This window comes from Scyliorhinus canicula, chromosome 27, assembly GCF_902713615.1.
Source record: "Scyliorhinus canicula chromosome 27, sScyCan1.1, whole genome shotgun sequence".
In the NCBI taxonomy this organism is placed as follows: Eukaryota; Metazoa; Chordata; class Chondrichthyes; order Carcharhiniformes; family Scyliorhinidae; genus Scyliorhinus; species Scyliorhinus canicula.
Genome location: NC_052172.1, coordinates 21,367,607 through 21,383,762, shown reverse-complemented (window position 1 = coordinate 21,383,762; position 16,156 = coordinate 21,367,607). Strand labels below are relative to the sequence as shown.

At 49.1% G+C, this 16,156-nt stretch overlaps 1 protein-coding gene across 2 annotated transcripts in view; it reads left to right on the top strand.

Moving 5' to 3' along the window:
* The window catches only part of spint2 (serine peptidase inhibitor, Kunitz type, 2), a 34,646-nt gene extending 18,866 nt beyond the window's left edge, over positions 1-15,780 (top strand). The window contains exons 2-10 of one of the 2 annotated variants that reach the window (XM_038786023.1): positions 2,230-2,400; positions 3,689-3,733; positions 5,351-5,476; positions 6,909-6,965; positions 8,214-8,384; positions 9,325-9,372; positions 11,532-11,702; positions 13,644-13,715; positions 15,553-15,780. In XM_038786023.1, the coding sequence (XP_038641951.1) occupies positions 2,230-2,400; positions 3,689-3,733; positions 5,351-5,476; positions 6,909-6,965; positions 8,214-8,384; positions 9,325-9,372; positions 11,532-11,702; positions 13,644-13,715; positions 15,553-15,716 (1,025 nt within the window). In that variant the 3' untranslated portion in view covers positions 15,717-15,780. The remainder of the gene's footprint in view (positions 1-2,229; positions 2,401-3,688; positions 3,734-5,350; positions 5,477-6,908; positions 6,966-8,213; positions 8,385-9,324; positions 9,373-11,531; positions 11,703-13,643; positions 13,716-15,552) is intronic. The other variant, XM_038786024.1, reaches the window with a different exon arrangement.
* The last annotated feature ends 376 nt before the right edge of the window (positions 15,781-16,156 follow it).

Here is a 16,156-nt window from a genome sequence, read left to right as displayed (position 1 = left end):
GGTTATCCACCCCTCTGTTATTTGGGAACAGTGTCTCTCTCTCTCTACTCCGTTTGATCTGTCATAGAACATAGAACACACTGCAGAAGGAGGCCTTTTGGCCCATCGAGTCTGCACTGACTCACTTAAGCCCTCACTTCCTCCGCATGCCTGTAACCCAATAACCCTTCTAACTTTTTTGGACACTTAAGGGCAATTTATTATGGCCAATCCACCTAACCTGCACATCTTTGGACTGTGGGAGGAAACCGGAGCACCCGGAGGAAACCCACGCAGACACGGGGAGAACGCGCAGACTCCTGGTTTTAAGCACCTCCCCATTGTGTCTCCACCTCTCGACCAATGATAGAAAACTAAAATACTACAAAAATCTGGAAATCTGAAATCTAAGAGTCAAATTGCTAGAAACACTCAGCAGGTCGAGCAGCGCACGTGGAGAGAGAGGAACTGCTCGGCCAATCTGGGGCTGGTTTAGCACAGTGGGCTAAACAGCTGCGCAGGTTCAATTCCGGAGTCTCCGATCCGATGAGACGTCAGCGATTTCCGGGCCTTGAGTGAGAAAGCTGTAATCTCAGTGCGTGAACTCTCCGTACTCTCGGCCTTGTGAGTCAGGAGGTTGTGGTGAGCAATATTTCACCGATTTCAGCACACAGTCAGAGGCCCATGCTCTCTGTCTGCCCAGTGTTCAGCCAATACTGAACTGTTGGGTAGAGGTGCTAAATGGAGATCCTGTCTACTCGCAATTCCTATTATCCATGTATCCCTCTGTCCGCACGTTATTTTGCCGCAGTCATATGGGATCCTGACATGCACGAATTGGCTGCCAAATCTCTGACATTACTACGCAGTCAAAAGCAATTGGTTGTAATGGTTTGGGATGTTCCACTGTGTTGAACAACCCTGTAGAAAGGGAAGTCCCATTTCCCCTCCCCCCTATTTCCCATTGACACACGGACTGACTGGGGACTGAGTGACTCAGTGAGGTCCATTGACCAAATTCTCGGTGGTAATTAAGGGGCAAACTTGCTAAGAGGAGATTTGATCGATGTTCCAAATCGTGAGGGTGTTAATTGTCTTTAAGCGTCGCCCCTGATCTTATTGACTGATAGGATAGGCTCGAGGGGCTGAATGGCCAATTACTGTTTCAAAGACTTGCTGCGTGTTTGTTTGCTCTCTTTGGCTGAAGTACAGATTGGGAGGAGGCCTTCTCCCCCCCACAGAAGCTGCATTTCTATAGCACCTTTCATGAACTCCAGCTGAGTCACGGGCAGCACGGTGGCGCAATGGGTGAGCACTGCTACCTCACGGCGCCGAGGCCCCAGGTTCGATCCCGGCTCTGGGTCACTGTCCGTGTGGAGTTTGCACGTTCTCCCCGTGTCTGTGTGGGTTTCGCCCCCACAACCCAAAGATGTGCAGGGTAGGTGGATTGGCCACGGTAAATTGCCCCTTAATTGGAAATAAGAAATGAATTGGGTACACTTGCAGACTCATTATTGTTGTAAAATTGGAAACGTGACAACCAGTTTGTGCACAGTAAGATCCCACTAACAGCTATGTGATCATTACGAGATGAATTGTTTTTTTAATAGTTTTTGCTGAGAGGTAAACATTGTCCAGGGCTCCAGGGTGCATTCCCTGCTGTTCATCTTTGAAATGGTTCTGTTATCCGAGAGTCTGTTTAATGGCTCCTCTGCAAGGCCGTACGCCTGACGGTGCAGGGCTGTGGGGGAGTGCCGCACAGTCAGCCGGGGTTGTGACACTCCAGCCTTTGGGAATCGGGTCAGCAACCCGCTGCCTTTTGAGGCGAAAACGCTAACCCCGCTCGGTTGAGCGCGTCCCACCAATTGGCGTAACTGTCAACACCACCTGCTGGTGACCACCAAGGGGCTGGTTTAGCACACTGGGCTAAATCGCTGGCATTGAAAGCAGACCAAGGCAGGCCAGCAGCGCGGCTCAATTCCCGTACCAGCCTCCCCGAACAGGCGCTGGAATGTGGCCACTAGGGGCTTTTCACAGTAACTTCATTGAAGCCTACTCGTGACAATAAGCGATTTTCATTTCATTTCAATGCACCTTGTGGGAATATCAGTGGGCACTTTGGGACACATCCAGGTTGGAAGTTTCTAACTTTTTTTTTATAGCTTTGGGCATTTTCAAGCTTAAAGTTTGCACACTGTTGGCTAATGCCATTCATAGCCTGGAATAACTTGTTATGAATTAAACTTTCAGCCGATTGCACCAGGCCATCGCTGACTGGGCCGTGTCGTGCATCATTTCAAAGATGGTTCTACGATGCTGCTAGCAAGACTTGCAAAATATTCTTTTACGGAGGTTGCCTCGGCAACGGGAACAACTTCAACGCTGAAGCGGAGTGTCTTGAGCGTTGCGATGGAGTCTCAGGTGGGTGCCAGTGGGGAGGGTGAGGAAATGTAGCCCACCGAGTCTGGCGTCCAGCAATGGGTGTAACCAGTGAATAACGGAGCTGGGGACATTTCCAGAAAGTGCTTCATGAAGCCACTAACCTGCACACAGCAAGATCCCACAGAGCAATGATAGTCATAGAATCCTAACAGCACGGAGATCCTTCAGCCCATCTCTGTGCTGGTCAAAAATGACCTCCTGACCAGATGTGGTGAATCTGGCGATGGCCTGCTTATTGACGGAGTATAAATGTTGGTCGGGACAGCAGGTTTAGCTCTGCTTCCTCCGTCGAAGATTCAGGTTGTCCAGCAGAGAAAGTGGCCCTTCAGCCCCTCGAGTCTGAACCCGCCATCCAGCACCCATTTGCTGTAATCCCATTTTTCAGCTCCTTGTCTGCTTTGGACTAAACGCTCATCAAAATGCTGAAATGTTGAGGGTTCCCGTCTCTGCCACCCTTTTTCAGGCAGCGAGTTCCAGCTTCCCACCCTTCAGGGTGGAGAGGTTTTACTTCAAATCCCCTCAAACCTCCTGCCCCTGACCTTAAATCCATGCCCCCTGGTTATTGACCCTCTGCCAAGGGGAAAAGTTCATTACTGTCCACCCTATCTATGCCCCTCATAATTTTATACATCTCTCCTGAATTGGCTTCTCTTCCCCCCCCCCCCCCCCCCCCCCTGGGCCTTCTCCAAGGAAAACCACCCCAGCCTCTCTTCACAACTGAAACGCTCCAGCCCTATCAACATCCTGGTGAATCTCCATCGCAGCCGTACCAGTGCCGACACATCCTGTGGTTTATTTTACATCCAGCCCAGGGAGCGGACAGGACCCCCCGTTTCCTTTCTCGACTGAAAGCCGGCACCCCCGACTGTGGGGCACTCCCTCCCCGGGAACCCTACCATTGATGCCAAATTGGAATGGGTTAGATTTCTGAGCAGACTGCTGTTTGGAGGGAAGCGGGTTGCTCGTTATGATGCAGAACAGCGCTGTCGCTCAGCTGGTCACACCCCCAACCACCCCCCCCCCCCCCCCCCCCTTCCCCCCCCTTCCCCCACACACATCCCTGAGTCAGAAGGTCATGGGTTCAAATCCCAGGCCAGAGTCTTGAGAGCCAAAATCTAGGTCCATGCGTCTTGTGCAGTTGTGACTGATACAGCAGCCTCTGAATTTTCATGTCCAGGCCAATATTTCAGTAAAGATTTTTAAATAAAACATCCAAACGACGTTGACCTAAAAAAAAATTAATGTACTTTTTTATTTGCTCCATCAGTCAACGCAGTGACCGTATCGACCAGAAACTTGCAGAGTCTGAAGGGTAAGTTGAACATCGGAATTGGGAGCAGATGTTGGCCATTCAGCCCCTCGAGCCTGCTCCGCCATTCAATCATAGAGAACATAGAACAGCACAGAACAGGCCCTTCGGCCCTCGATGTTGTGCCGAGCCATGATCACCCTACTCAAACCCATGTATCCACCCTACACCCGTAACCCAACAACCTTACTTTTTTAGGACACTACGGGCAATTTAGCATGGCCAATCCACCTAACCCGCACATCTTTGGACTGTGGGAGGAAACCGGAGCACCCGGAGGAAACCCACGCACACGGGGAGGACGTGCAGACTCCGCACAGACAGTGACCCAGACAGGAACCGAACCTGGGACCCTGGAGCTGTGAAGCATTTATGCTAACCACCATGCTACCGTGCTGCCCGATCAATCAGATTATGGTTGTTCCCCAAATCCCTTCTAAATCAGAAATATATCTATCGCCTTCTTGAAACCATTCAATGACTCCGATTTCACCGCACTATGGGGCAGCGAGTTCCACAAATTCACTACCCTCTGCGAGAAGCAGTTCCTCCTCATCTCAGTTCTAAATCTACCCTCCCCCCAAACCTAATATGTGACCTCTTGTTCTAGATTCCCCCACAAGGGGAACATTTGGTCCATATTTAATTTATCAATCCCTTTCAGTATTTTGTATACCTCAATCAGATCCCCCCCCCCCCCTTCTAAGCTGCAGCAAGTATAAGCACCAACTGTTTATTTTATTTATCTTTTTAAAAAATGGATGGATGGATCGATTTGTTTGTCATGTTTACCGAGGTACAGTGAAAAGTGTTTTTCTGCGAACAGCTCAACACATCGTTAAGTACATGGAAAGAAAAGGAAATAAAAGAAAATACATAATAGGGCAACACAATTGCCCTATAAGTTTAGAGTACGCAATTCCCTTTTTTCCAATTAAGGGACAATTTAGCGTGGCCAATCCACCTACCCTGCACATCTTTGGGTTGTAGGGGCGAAACCCACGCAAACATGGGGAGAATGTGCAAACTCCACACGGACAGTGACCCAGAGCCGGGATCGAACCCGGGACCTTGGCACTGTGAGGCAGCAGTGCTAACCACTGCGACACCGTGCCACCCCCCAACCCAAACTGTTTAATCTCTCCTCCTACATCAACCCTTCCTACATCAACCCTTTCATCCCCGAATCAAATCTGTGAACCTGCTGATGTTTGCAGCTTAATGCCTCTAAATTGAGTTTCTGTGTATGCCACCTGCACTCAGCAAGTGAGATGTGGCAAAGTGACTATAAATAAAACCACCAGAGTAACGCAGTGTGTGAGGTCTATCAGTGGTTGGTATATAGTGGGCGCTGCTTCTGAAAGGGTGATCTGCTCTTTCCATGTGAAGTGACTAGGGTCAGCCCCCTCGATGAGGTGGAACCTCTGGAACTCTCCAGCAGGTTTATATATCCCTCGTTCCTCCCTACCTCGCTAATCTCCTCCACCCGCACCACCTCCATGTTTTCAGGAGCAGGGAGGGCCGGTCAGTGTTGGCCTGATGTGACTTTGACAGGTTGCTGCGATGGGAACGAGATCTGCTTTGTTTCCCCGCTCACTCCATGCCCTTGTTGTATTTCAGACTGTACAAGACCGTGTTCAGCGAGTGACTTTCGGTGTGGCGATGGTTGCTGTGTCTCTCGTAACCGTCTGTGTGATGGGACATCCCAATGTTCCGATAAGTCCGATGTCCGATACTGCAAAGCTGGTAAGACACTTGTGATGTGTTCATTTTGCAACTTGTATGCGGGGATTTGGAAATGACTATCACTCCTGTATTATGAGGGGGCGGCACAGTGGTTAGCATTGCTGCAGAATCGTGGGTCAGCCACATGAGGGTCACCCTGGTGTAGTTAGAATGGAAGAGTTGGTGAGAAGCTACTTCTCATGGCCTGGGTTGGATGCCTCAATAGAGAAGGTGAGGTTATGCCAATCATGCGCGGCATTGAGAAATGTACCTCCACTACAACCTTTGTATCCATGGAAATGGCCTAGGCAAAGAATCCATGTCGATCCAGCCCAATGGACACATGTTTTTTGTTCATGGTTGATGCACATTCAAAGTGGCTGGATGTTGCCATCTTGAAATCGGCAACTATGGAACAATCAACAACACACAGCTCACCGGCTACACTGATGTTTGAAAGGGAACTATGCACACGGTTTGACTCCCCCTTTAGTTTCGAAGATAGTCGGGCAGCAACATCAGACGCAAGTGGATGGAAGGGAACAGCTTTCGAAAAGCAGAGTCTCTGACCATTGCGAGAAACTTCACCTTCGGCGAAAAATGGACTCCAGTTATACCAGCCAAAATGGGCCCGATTTCATGTACTGTGCAAACTGACGATGAACGAATTGGGCGCTGACACGCTGACCAATTATTGTCTGCACATAATGAGAGAATCGGTACTGGAATTTTTCACCACAGAGCATGGACAGAGACATGCCAGGCTTGAGGACTACAACTTCTGAGATTCTGGAACCTGTTATCAAGTCATCCACACAACCAGAGAGAGTTCCTGAATTGTTTTTATCAGATGTCACCGACACTCCCAGTACCCCTAAAAGCCAAGTTCCTGAATGTCGTGTTCAGCCAAAACGAGGCGGATGTCCACCCGAGAGACTGTCTTATCCGTACATGTGTATCCGTAACATAACAGTGTTAGTTATGGGATAATGGGTTGGATCTGTGTTGGTGTTTGCTTAAGTAAAAATGATGGGGTCACTGAACGGGTAAAGGGGGAGAGACAAAGGAGTAAAGAGGGAGGGGCATTGTGTATCAGAGTTACACCATTGGCTGGTGTAGTGTCACATGTTACACAATGATGGGCCTAGGTCAGTGAAGACTCGATGGGCCGAATGGCCTGCTTCTGCACTGTAGTGATTCTGATGCTTTCTCTTTGTGGCTACAGCAAGGAACAGAACAGATGGGGCAATGAACACTGGGCCTTTCCAGCACCACCCACGTCCCATAAATAAATAATAAAAACCTTCAGGGGTAACGAGAATTCCGCAACGTGGAGAGTGGACAAGAGAGTCTGATTCTGTTCTTGAGTACCGGGCGGCTCCGGCAGTTTTAACGATTGTGTTGGGAGGTTTGGGCTGAAGGAACAAGTCTGACTTTATTTTTTTTTTCCCAGTTCACGATAGTTACGTCCGCCTGACTGGACATCAGGGATCCAGCCCCCTGGACAATGGTAGGTGTCTGTACCTCGCTGTGCAATGTTTTCACTGTCGTTTCAATGATTTACTTTGAAATGGGGGAAGCAAGAGGTGTTGAGGGAACTCGATAGTTTGTTTGTCGATTGAAATGCCTCCTCCCTCTGCCGGTCTTGTGAAATCGAAGTGGTACGGCCATAGAAGCTAATATGCATATTTCAGATGGTTAAGCAATGAATAACCCTGCGTTTCATCAGACGCTGACTCCTGCAGCGAGTTTAACCTTTAATGAATCATCAAAGAATCCTCAGGCAGGAGGTGTGGGGATTCTGGTAGTGCCCTGAGCCTATCTTTGCTGTTCCCAGGAGAGAGTACTGCACAGCTCGAGTGCAGTGTTTAGGGGTACTCCGGTCGACCTTGTCCCTGTCTCTAGCAGTTAGATTCCTGTTCCAGGAGCTGTTGGCCGCAAATGGAATGTTCATGATGCGGTGCGAGTGAGTTTTAGAAATATTTTTAAAATAAATTTGATGCCCAATTATTTTTTTTTCCCCAATTAAGGGGGCAATTTAGCATGGCCAATCCACCTACCCTGCACATCTTTGGGTTGTGGGGGTGAGACCCACGCAGACACGGGGAGAATGTGCAAACTCCACACTGACAGCGACCCAGAGCCGGGATCGAATCCGGGGGTGGGTAATAAATGCTGGCCCAGCCAGCGACGCCCACGTCCTATCCATGAATACTCTCCAATTGTGTGGTGACCCCAGAAACACACACATATCGCTTCTCAGCCTTTTGGCTAAGATTGAGCGTAGGTTGAGCCTTTTGGCTCAGATCTGGTATGTCTTCTTTATGGGGACCATGAATTGGATTCAATTTGAATTGGTTTTTGGAGCAGGCTGGATTAGGGGTTCGCCTCTGCCCACGCTCTGAGCCCTGGCTTTGCGGCCAACGAACAGTCACTGTAGCGGTGTCTGCGGCATGATCGGTGCACAGCAGGATCCCACAAACAGCGAAGTGGTTAGCACTGCTGTCTCGCGTCGCCACGGTCCCAGGTTCGATCCCGGCCCTGGGTCACTGTCCGTGTGGAGTTTGCACATTCTCCCCGTGTCTGCGTGGGTTTCGCCCCCACAACCCAAAGATGAGCAGGGTAGGTGGATTGGCCACGCTAAATTGCCCCTTATTTGGAAAAGCTGCTGGGGGTGTTTTGAAGTGTGTCAGCTGTGGGACAAGTCTATAAAGTTCTTGTTAAATCATTGTGAACACTGTGTGTCTCTCTCTTGCAGAGCAATGTAATGCACCCAAGAAAGTTGGTAACTGCCGAGCAGCCTTTCCTCGCTGGTATTTCGATACACAGACCCAAACCTGCACCAAGTTCATGTACGGAGGCTGCAAGGGCAACAAGAATAATTATGAGAGTGAGCAGGACTGTATTGCAACCTGCGCTGGACACCAGGGTAAGTCGGCCCCATGGACATCGTGTATCTGCTCCCATCACCGAGACCATCCTACTGCAATATCGCTCACACCCACCCCCGCCTCAGCTGATCGGCTGCTGAAACCCTTGTCCCATACCCCGACTGCATTTGATCCGGTCACCTGCCCCCCTCTGCTAACCCTGCACAAAATCCTGTTTGTCAGGGACAGCACAGTGACGCAGTGGGTTAGCCCTGCTGCCTCACGGCGCTGAGGTCCCAGGTTCGATCCCGTCTCTGGGTCACTGTCCGTGTGGAGTTTGCACATTCTCCCCGTGCCCGTTTCACCCCCACAACCCAAGAGATGTGCAGGGTAGGTGGATTGGCCAAGCTAAATTGCCCCTTAATTGGAAAAAATGAATTTATTTTTAAAAAACAACAAAAAAAAAAGGCTGTTCGCCCTTCAGCTCCTGCGCTCGCTGATCTACATTCGCTGTAGAGTATTTACAGTATGGAAAGAAGCCACTCGGCCCATCGTGTCTGCGCTGGCCACCGAGCACTGATCTATTGTCTCCCGGTTCAGCAATGCCTCCAATTCCGAACTCTCCTCGTGTTTGAATCCACCCATTGCCCTCGCCCCTCCCTATCTCTGTCACCTTCTGCAGCCCCGTCTCACTGAACCCACTGCACTCCTGGCATCGCTGACTTTTTCCGCCTCACGGTTGACGGCCGTGCCTGGGGCTCCCAAGGTCTGATGTCCCTTCCCGAAACCCCCTCCGTGTGTGTCTCTCGCTTTTCAAGGATGTCCACCTGTTTAAACAAAATTGTGATCACCTATTTCCCCCGGCTGAGACTCCATGACATTTGTTTTGCTAATGCCCGTCGAGATATAGAAATGTTGTTGTATTATTCTTATTATTATTATTATATAATTTTTTTTTTAAAAGTTTATTTTCATTATTATTATCCGATTCTCTTCCAGAGATTCTTCCCGAGCCCCACAAGCTCCAGGGTAAAGATGACGATGAAGGTGAGGCAGACACGGTGATTACTGACATTGAAATCGTGAGACTCCTTCATGAATCCCAGGTCCCGGAGATCAGGACTGCTTTCCCGCCAAGCGATCGCTTGTGTTTTGGGATGCTGTTGATCAATATGTTCTGCGATGATAATAGTGTTGATTTCCTTGTTGAATTCCTGAAACCAGGATATGAGATCATCCTTGAGGCCCTCTCTCTCTCTCTCTCTCTCTCTCTCTCCTCTCTCTCTCTCTCTCTCTCGCTCTCTCTCTCTCTCGCTCTCTCTCTCTCGCTCTCTCTCTCTCCTCGCTCTCCTCTCTCTCTCTCTCTCTCTCTCTCTCTCGCTCTCTCTCTCTCACAGGTGGAAGTGGAAAGCGCGGTTGCCCAAGGTGTCCACTATCTTGTCCCTCCAATGGTCAGTCACCCCTCCAATGGTCAGTCACCCTGACCGAAGAGAAAGGTGCACCTTGCTGGAAAATAGTGGACCAGACTGGTTAGAGGGGTAGATTGAAGAAGCTGGGATTGTTGGCTGTTGAGGAGATTTGGGAGAAGTTTTCAAAATCCTGAACGGTCTGGACAAAGTAGTTGGAAAGGTATGTCCCTGGAGAGGTGCGTCCCGACACCAATTTGAGGTGATTGGCAAAGTTACCGAAGACAACGCAAAAAAAAAAACGATGAGTGCGGTTAGAATTTGGAATGCTGGAGTGTGGGGGGAGGTGGAAATGGAGAGTTGGATAATTTGATAGAAGCAATTAGGATCTTCTTTAGTCTTTAACACTCCTTTGAACATAAGTGTTAAAGGAAATCGGCCGCGTGTTGGCAAATGGGATTATGTGGTCAGGTCAGGTGTTTTTCATGTGTTGGTGCTGACTCGATGGGCTGAATGGCCTCTGCCCTGTATTTTTCTGAACTTTGATCTATACCCATGGCATCTTTGTCGAATCTCGCCTAAATGCCACCTATCACCTGAGCCTCCCTATTGCTCCAATCCCCTCGAGCAGAATAAAATCGTCGCATTTCTCCATTTTTAGCTTGGAGGAAGAGTCACATGGACTCAGCACGTTAACTCTGTCTCCCCCACCGATGCTGCCAGACCTGAGTTTTTCTAGCATTTATTGTGGATACTTTTGATTATTCAATGACTATTTCTCACGGGGTGTGAAGGTGGGGCCTTGGGACTGGGCAGGTTGCTTTAGCAGAGAGATGGAATGGAAAAGGAAGGCCGAATGGCCTCCTTGTTGCTGTAACCATCCTGCGATTCGGGTTCCAGCTTCCAGGCTGCGATGACTCCTCTGCACAACCTGTGGGGTGTGTGGCCCTGTTGTGCAGTTCGTTAAAGGAAGGTGCTCCGGTGATTGTGGCCACCTGCGAGGGTATGGAGGGAGAGGGGGGACCAGGATCAGTGGCTTGGGGGGGTGTGGGGTTGTTGTACAGACCACAAGAGCGTCGTCTGAGACGTTATTCCCCCTTGCCACAGGTGCTGCCTGACCAGAGTGCTTCCAACACTTGCTGCTAGGCCTGGACAGAGTGGACGTGGCGAGGATGTTTCCACTTGTAGGAAAAGCTAGAAGCAGAGGCACAGCCTCAGACTAAAGGGACGACCCTTTAAAACAGAGATGAGGGGGAATTTCTTCAGCCAGAGGGTGGTGAATCTGTGTAACTCGAAGGCTGTGGAGGCCAAATCACTGAGTGTCTTTAAGACAGAGATAGATGGGCAGCACGGTGGCACAGTGGTTAGCATTGCTGCCTACGGCGCTGAGGGCCCGGGTTCGAATCCCGGCCCTGGGTCACTGTCTGTGAGGAGTTTGCACATTCTCCCCGTGTCTGCGTGGGTTTCACCCCCACAACCCAAAGATGTGTAGGATAGGTGGATTGGCCACGCTAAATTGCCCCTTAATTGGAAAAAATAATTGGGTACTCTAAAATTTTTTTTTAAAAAAAAGACAGAGATAGATAGGTTCTTGATTAATAAGGGGATCAGGGGTTATTGGGAAGAGGCAGGGGAATGGGGATGAGAAAATATCAGCCATGATCGAATGGTGGAGCAGACTCGAGGGGCCGAGTGGCCTAATTCTGCTCCTATGTCTTATGGCTCCTGTTTTCATGTTGATTTAGGTGGGAGGGCCTCTGTGTTTGCTGTGTAATCACTGCTTTCCTCTATCCCTTCCAGCTTTCTGCTATGCCGTTGCTGTGACTGGGAAATGCCGAGCTGCTTTCCCACGCTGGTATTACGACTCACAGAGCCAGAGCTGTAACCGCTTCACCTACGGAGGGTGCGGGGGCAACAAGAACAACTACGAGAGTCACGATGCGTGCTTGGCCAGGTGCTCGGGAAAGACTGGTAAGTGCGGGATTTGTGAATCCGGAGTCTCCTGAAGATGGGATGTTGAAAATTAATTCCGATTTTGGCATCGGGGTGTTTATTGCCCATCCCTAACTGCCCCGTGAGAAGGTGGTGGTGAGCTGCTGCAATCCCTGTGGTGTAGGTAGACCCACTGTGCTGTTAGGGAGGGCGTCCCAAGATTTTGACCCAGCGATATAAAAGCAGGAGGAGCCTGCTCCGCCATTCATGCTGATCATCAAGTTCAATACCTTGATTTGCGTGGATTTCGCCCCCACAATCCAAAGATGTGCAGGGCAGGTGGATTGGCCACGCTAAATTGCCCCTTAATTGGAAAAAAGGGGCTGGTTTAGCACACTGGGCTAAATCACTGGCTTTGAAAGCAGACCAGCAGCACGGTTCAATTCCCGCACCAGCCTCCCTGAACAGGCGCCGGAATGAGGCGACTAGGGGCAGTAACTTCATTGAAGTCTACTCGTGACAATAAGCCATTTTCATTTTCATTCATTTTCAAATGAATTGGGTACACTCAAAAGAAAAGAAAGAAAAAAAAAAAAATCTTTGGGTTGTGGGGGCGAAACCCACGCAAACACTGGGAGAATCTGCAAACTCCACACGGACAGTGACCCAGAGCCGGGATCAAACCTGGGACCTCGGCGCCGTGAGGCGGCAGTGCTAACCACTGCGCCACCGTGCCGCCCTCTCCGCAACTTACTTTTAGCGACTGACGCACGAAGACACCAAGGTCTCGCTGAGTATCCAATTTGAGTAGTATCTCAATTTTCACCCATTCAAATAATAATCTGCCTTCCCATTTTCGCTATCAAAGCGGATAACCTCACATTTGTACACAAAGGAAAGGCCGATATATTTCCAAGATAGTGTGCGGCTCAGAGGGGAACTTGCAGGCGGTGGTGTAACTGATGGCCAATGAAGTAGTGTCGTCACTGCAGGAAACGTGGGGGTCAGGCTGGGCACAGCAAGATCCCAAAAACAGCGACGTCGTCATGACCAGACCATCTCTTGGTGTTTTTCCCCGTGCTGTTGATGCGCTAAATATTGAGCTTGATAATTCGTTTGAGCTTCCCTGGTTGTCCTTGTAACAAGTGACGTGGGATAATCTTTTATCCGTTTGAGGGTGGATGGAGTCTGTCCCTTCTCCCTCCTGAACCTTTCCAAATTCTTCAATTTAAGGCTGAGATAGGCAGATTTTTAGTCGATGAGAGTCGAAGGTTATGGGGATAAGGCACGAAAGAGTCTAGGATTATCACATCTAGTCAACCATGGTCTCATTGAATGGCAGAGCAGACTTGATGGGCTGAATGGTCTTAACTTCATCTCGTGTCATATTCCCTCAACCACTTTTTTGTTTTGGTGTGGAAATGTTCTCGTCACTCTCTGGGTAAGGTTTATCTAAACTTTATCTGACTTGTGCTCACTGGGTGGTTTATCGCCTCCTACGACTACACTGAGGGCAGCATGGCGTGACCCAACACTCCCTCGGCACAGCCCCAGGGGAGTCCACCTAGATTTGGGGCTCAAGGACACGAGTGGGAATCTGACCCCCAACCCCCTAGGTCAGACTGCGGCCCGGAGCATTGTGACTAACACAGTAACAGGTTAGATCTGAATCCACTGGGAATGGTGTTCCATTAGAATCCCTACAGTACAGAAGGGCCATTCGGTCCGTCAAGTCTGCGCCGACCCTTCGAAAAGGCACTCCACCCTGGGCCCACTCCCCTACCCTATCCCCGTAACCCCACACATCGATCATGGCTGATTACCCAAGGCCGGAATCGAACCTGGGTTCCTGGTGCTGTGAGGCAGCAGTGTTAACCACTACGCCACCCTGAAAGTTGGATGGGATTTAAGTAAATGATGCCCTTTCATCCAACAGGACATAAGCCATGATGAACTCTCTCAATTTGTTTGTCTTTATAGGTAATAGGAAACAGGATAACAATGAAAACTATGATTATCACCACCATTCTCAAATCCGTCACCATGCATCTGGTAAAAGATATTATTACCAATATCAAACGTTCATTTACTGGTATTTATTTTAAACAGTTGGGGGGGGGGGGGGGGGGGGTTTAAGTGGAGGACGATTTTTGTTTATTGTATGGTTACGGAAGTTGAGTCTAATCCTATTAACGGCTTCAGTGGGCACAGTACCGAAGCCATCAGGAATGGGTGTCTCTGGGCAGGTGTTCGGTCTGTGGCCGATGGTCTAACTTGGACAACCACAGTGACGATTTGAGCTGCTCCCCTACTGCCGTATCATCCCTGGACCGTCCTAGAGAGGTTGAAAGTTATTCCTGTTACTGTGGAAGTTGAAACCCGAGATGTCACTCAGGTCAGTCAGCTTCCAAACCCACGACAAGGGCAGCCGATACCTGGGAACCCCACCACCTGGAGGTTCCCCCTCCAAGTCGCTCACCACCCTGACTTGGAAATATATCGGACGTTCCTTCACTGTCGCTGGAACTCCCTAACAGCACAGTGGGTTTACCTACACCTCGAGGACAACAGTGGTTGAAGAAGGCAGTTCACTACCACCTTCTGAAGGACAACTAGGGACAGGCAATAAATGTTGGCCTAACCAGCGACACCCACATTCCTGTGAATGAGATACCTCAACCGACTATCATCCACTCCACACTCCTGAAACCAGCAACACTGCAGCAACAGAGCAGAAACTCCTGTCCACAACCTGGACTGGGTTGGAGAGTTTGTTAATGTCATGTGAGTGTACCTTTTTAAGAAATGGGTGTTTAAGAAATTTACCTTTTTAAGAAATGGGTGTTTATCAGTGATGTCAGAGTGTGGGTGGAGCTGGGCTCTCAGCTCTTTACTTTCATTTTAGGCTGTTTGCTGCCGGGTGTGTTTTAGTTTAGTTTTCAGTGTTGGAGCTGAAGCCAGACAGAGCAGGTGTACTGCTGTTCTCTCTGCCATGAAAAGACTATCTCTTGATCATTTGGTGAATTCAGAATTATAAATGTTCTCAGTAGTGACTTTAACCTGATGTGCTTCTGTTAAAGGTTATGTTTTTGTAAGTCTTCTGGATGTTAAAAGGACAGCTTATGCATTATTTAGTGTTGTAGTCTTTGGGGGTTGTATTTGGATTAATGGTTGCTAAGATGTTCACTGTTTGTTTTTAAAAAGGTTAACTTGAGTTCATAGAATAAACATTGTTTTGCTTTCCAAAATACTTTTTGATTTCTGCTGTACCACACCTGTAGAGTGGGCCGTGTGCTCCCCATACCACAACCTAGTAAACGTTGTGGGTCAGGTGAACTCCATGGTACACTTTGGGGTTCTCTAAACCCTGCCCCATAACGCTAATGAAGAGAGATTGTTAGTGATAGGAGAAGCTTGCCTCCAACGCAGAAGGAGGCCATTCAGCCCATCGAGTCAGCACCCTATCTGGGCCCACTCTCTCGCCCGATCCCTGTAACCCCACCTAACCTTTGGACACTAAGGAGCAATTTAGCACGGCCAATCCACCTAACCTGCACGTCTTTGGACTTGTGGGAGCACCCGGAGGAAACCCACGCAGACACGGGGAGAAGGTGCAGATTCCGTACAGACAGTGACCCAAGGCTGGAATTGAACCCGGGTCCCTGGTGCTAAGGCAGCAGTGCTAACCACTGTGCCACCCAAGGACACGACTTTACTTGCCTTCTGGCCTGAATAATTAGACTGTGTTGAGTGGTGGAGATGCTGGAAATGTATCTCTTAAAATTGAAATGAAATGAAAATGAAAATTGCTTATTGTCACGAGTAGACTTCAATGAAGTTAATTGGTTAAATAACTCAAATTAGAATAATTTTTCCTTTGTTTTAACAGCGATCCTGATGGTGGTCCTTCTGTCGATCTGTATCCTCATTCTGCTGGCTGGAGTCATCTACTTCATAGTGAGGCTGACCAAGACGGACCATGTCGTGTCCTATCAGCGTGCCCCACGTGGGGAGGACAAAGAGACGCTCATCAGCAATGTTCAGAACCTGTAAAATGAAACTCTCTCTCAAATCTATTCCAGTGTATGGCAAAAAAACAAAACATTTTACACATCTATCCTCCAGCTTTGTCTTCAGCATTGTTACAGAGAGAGAACCTTTCTCGGATTCATAAACCCCTCCCTATTTCCATTCCCACCTCCTCTCGTTTAATCTGCTTTTTGATGAAGGGTATACTTTGATATAGTAAGCCGTTTGTCCCTTGCAATAATTAGCTGCCTTGAGGAAGAAGATTGGATCTCTCTCTCTCTCTCTCTCTCTCTCTCTCTCTCTCTCTCTCTCTCTCTCTCTCTCTCTCTCTCTCTCTCTCTCTCTCTCTCTCTCTCTCTCTCTCTCTCTCTCTCTCTCTCTCTCTCTCTCTCTCTCTCTCTCTCTCTCTCTCTCTCTCTCTCTCTCTCTCAGTCCTTCAGGTAGTGAGAGAGAGCGACACTAAA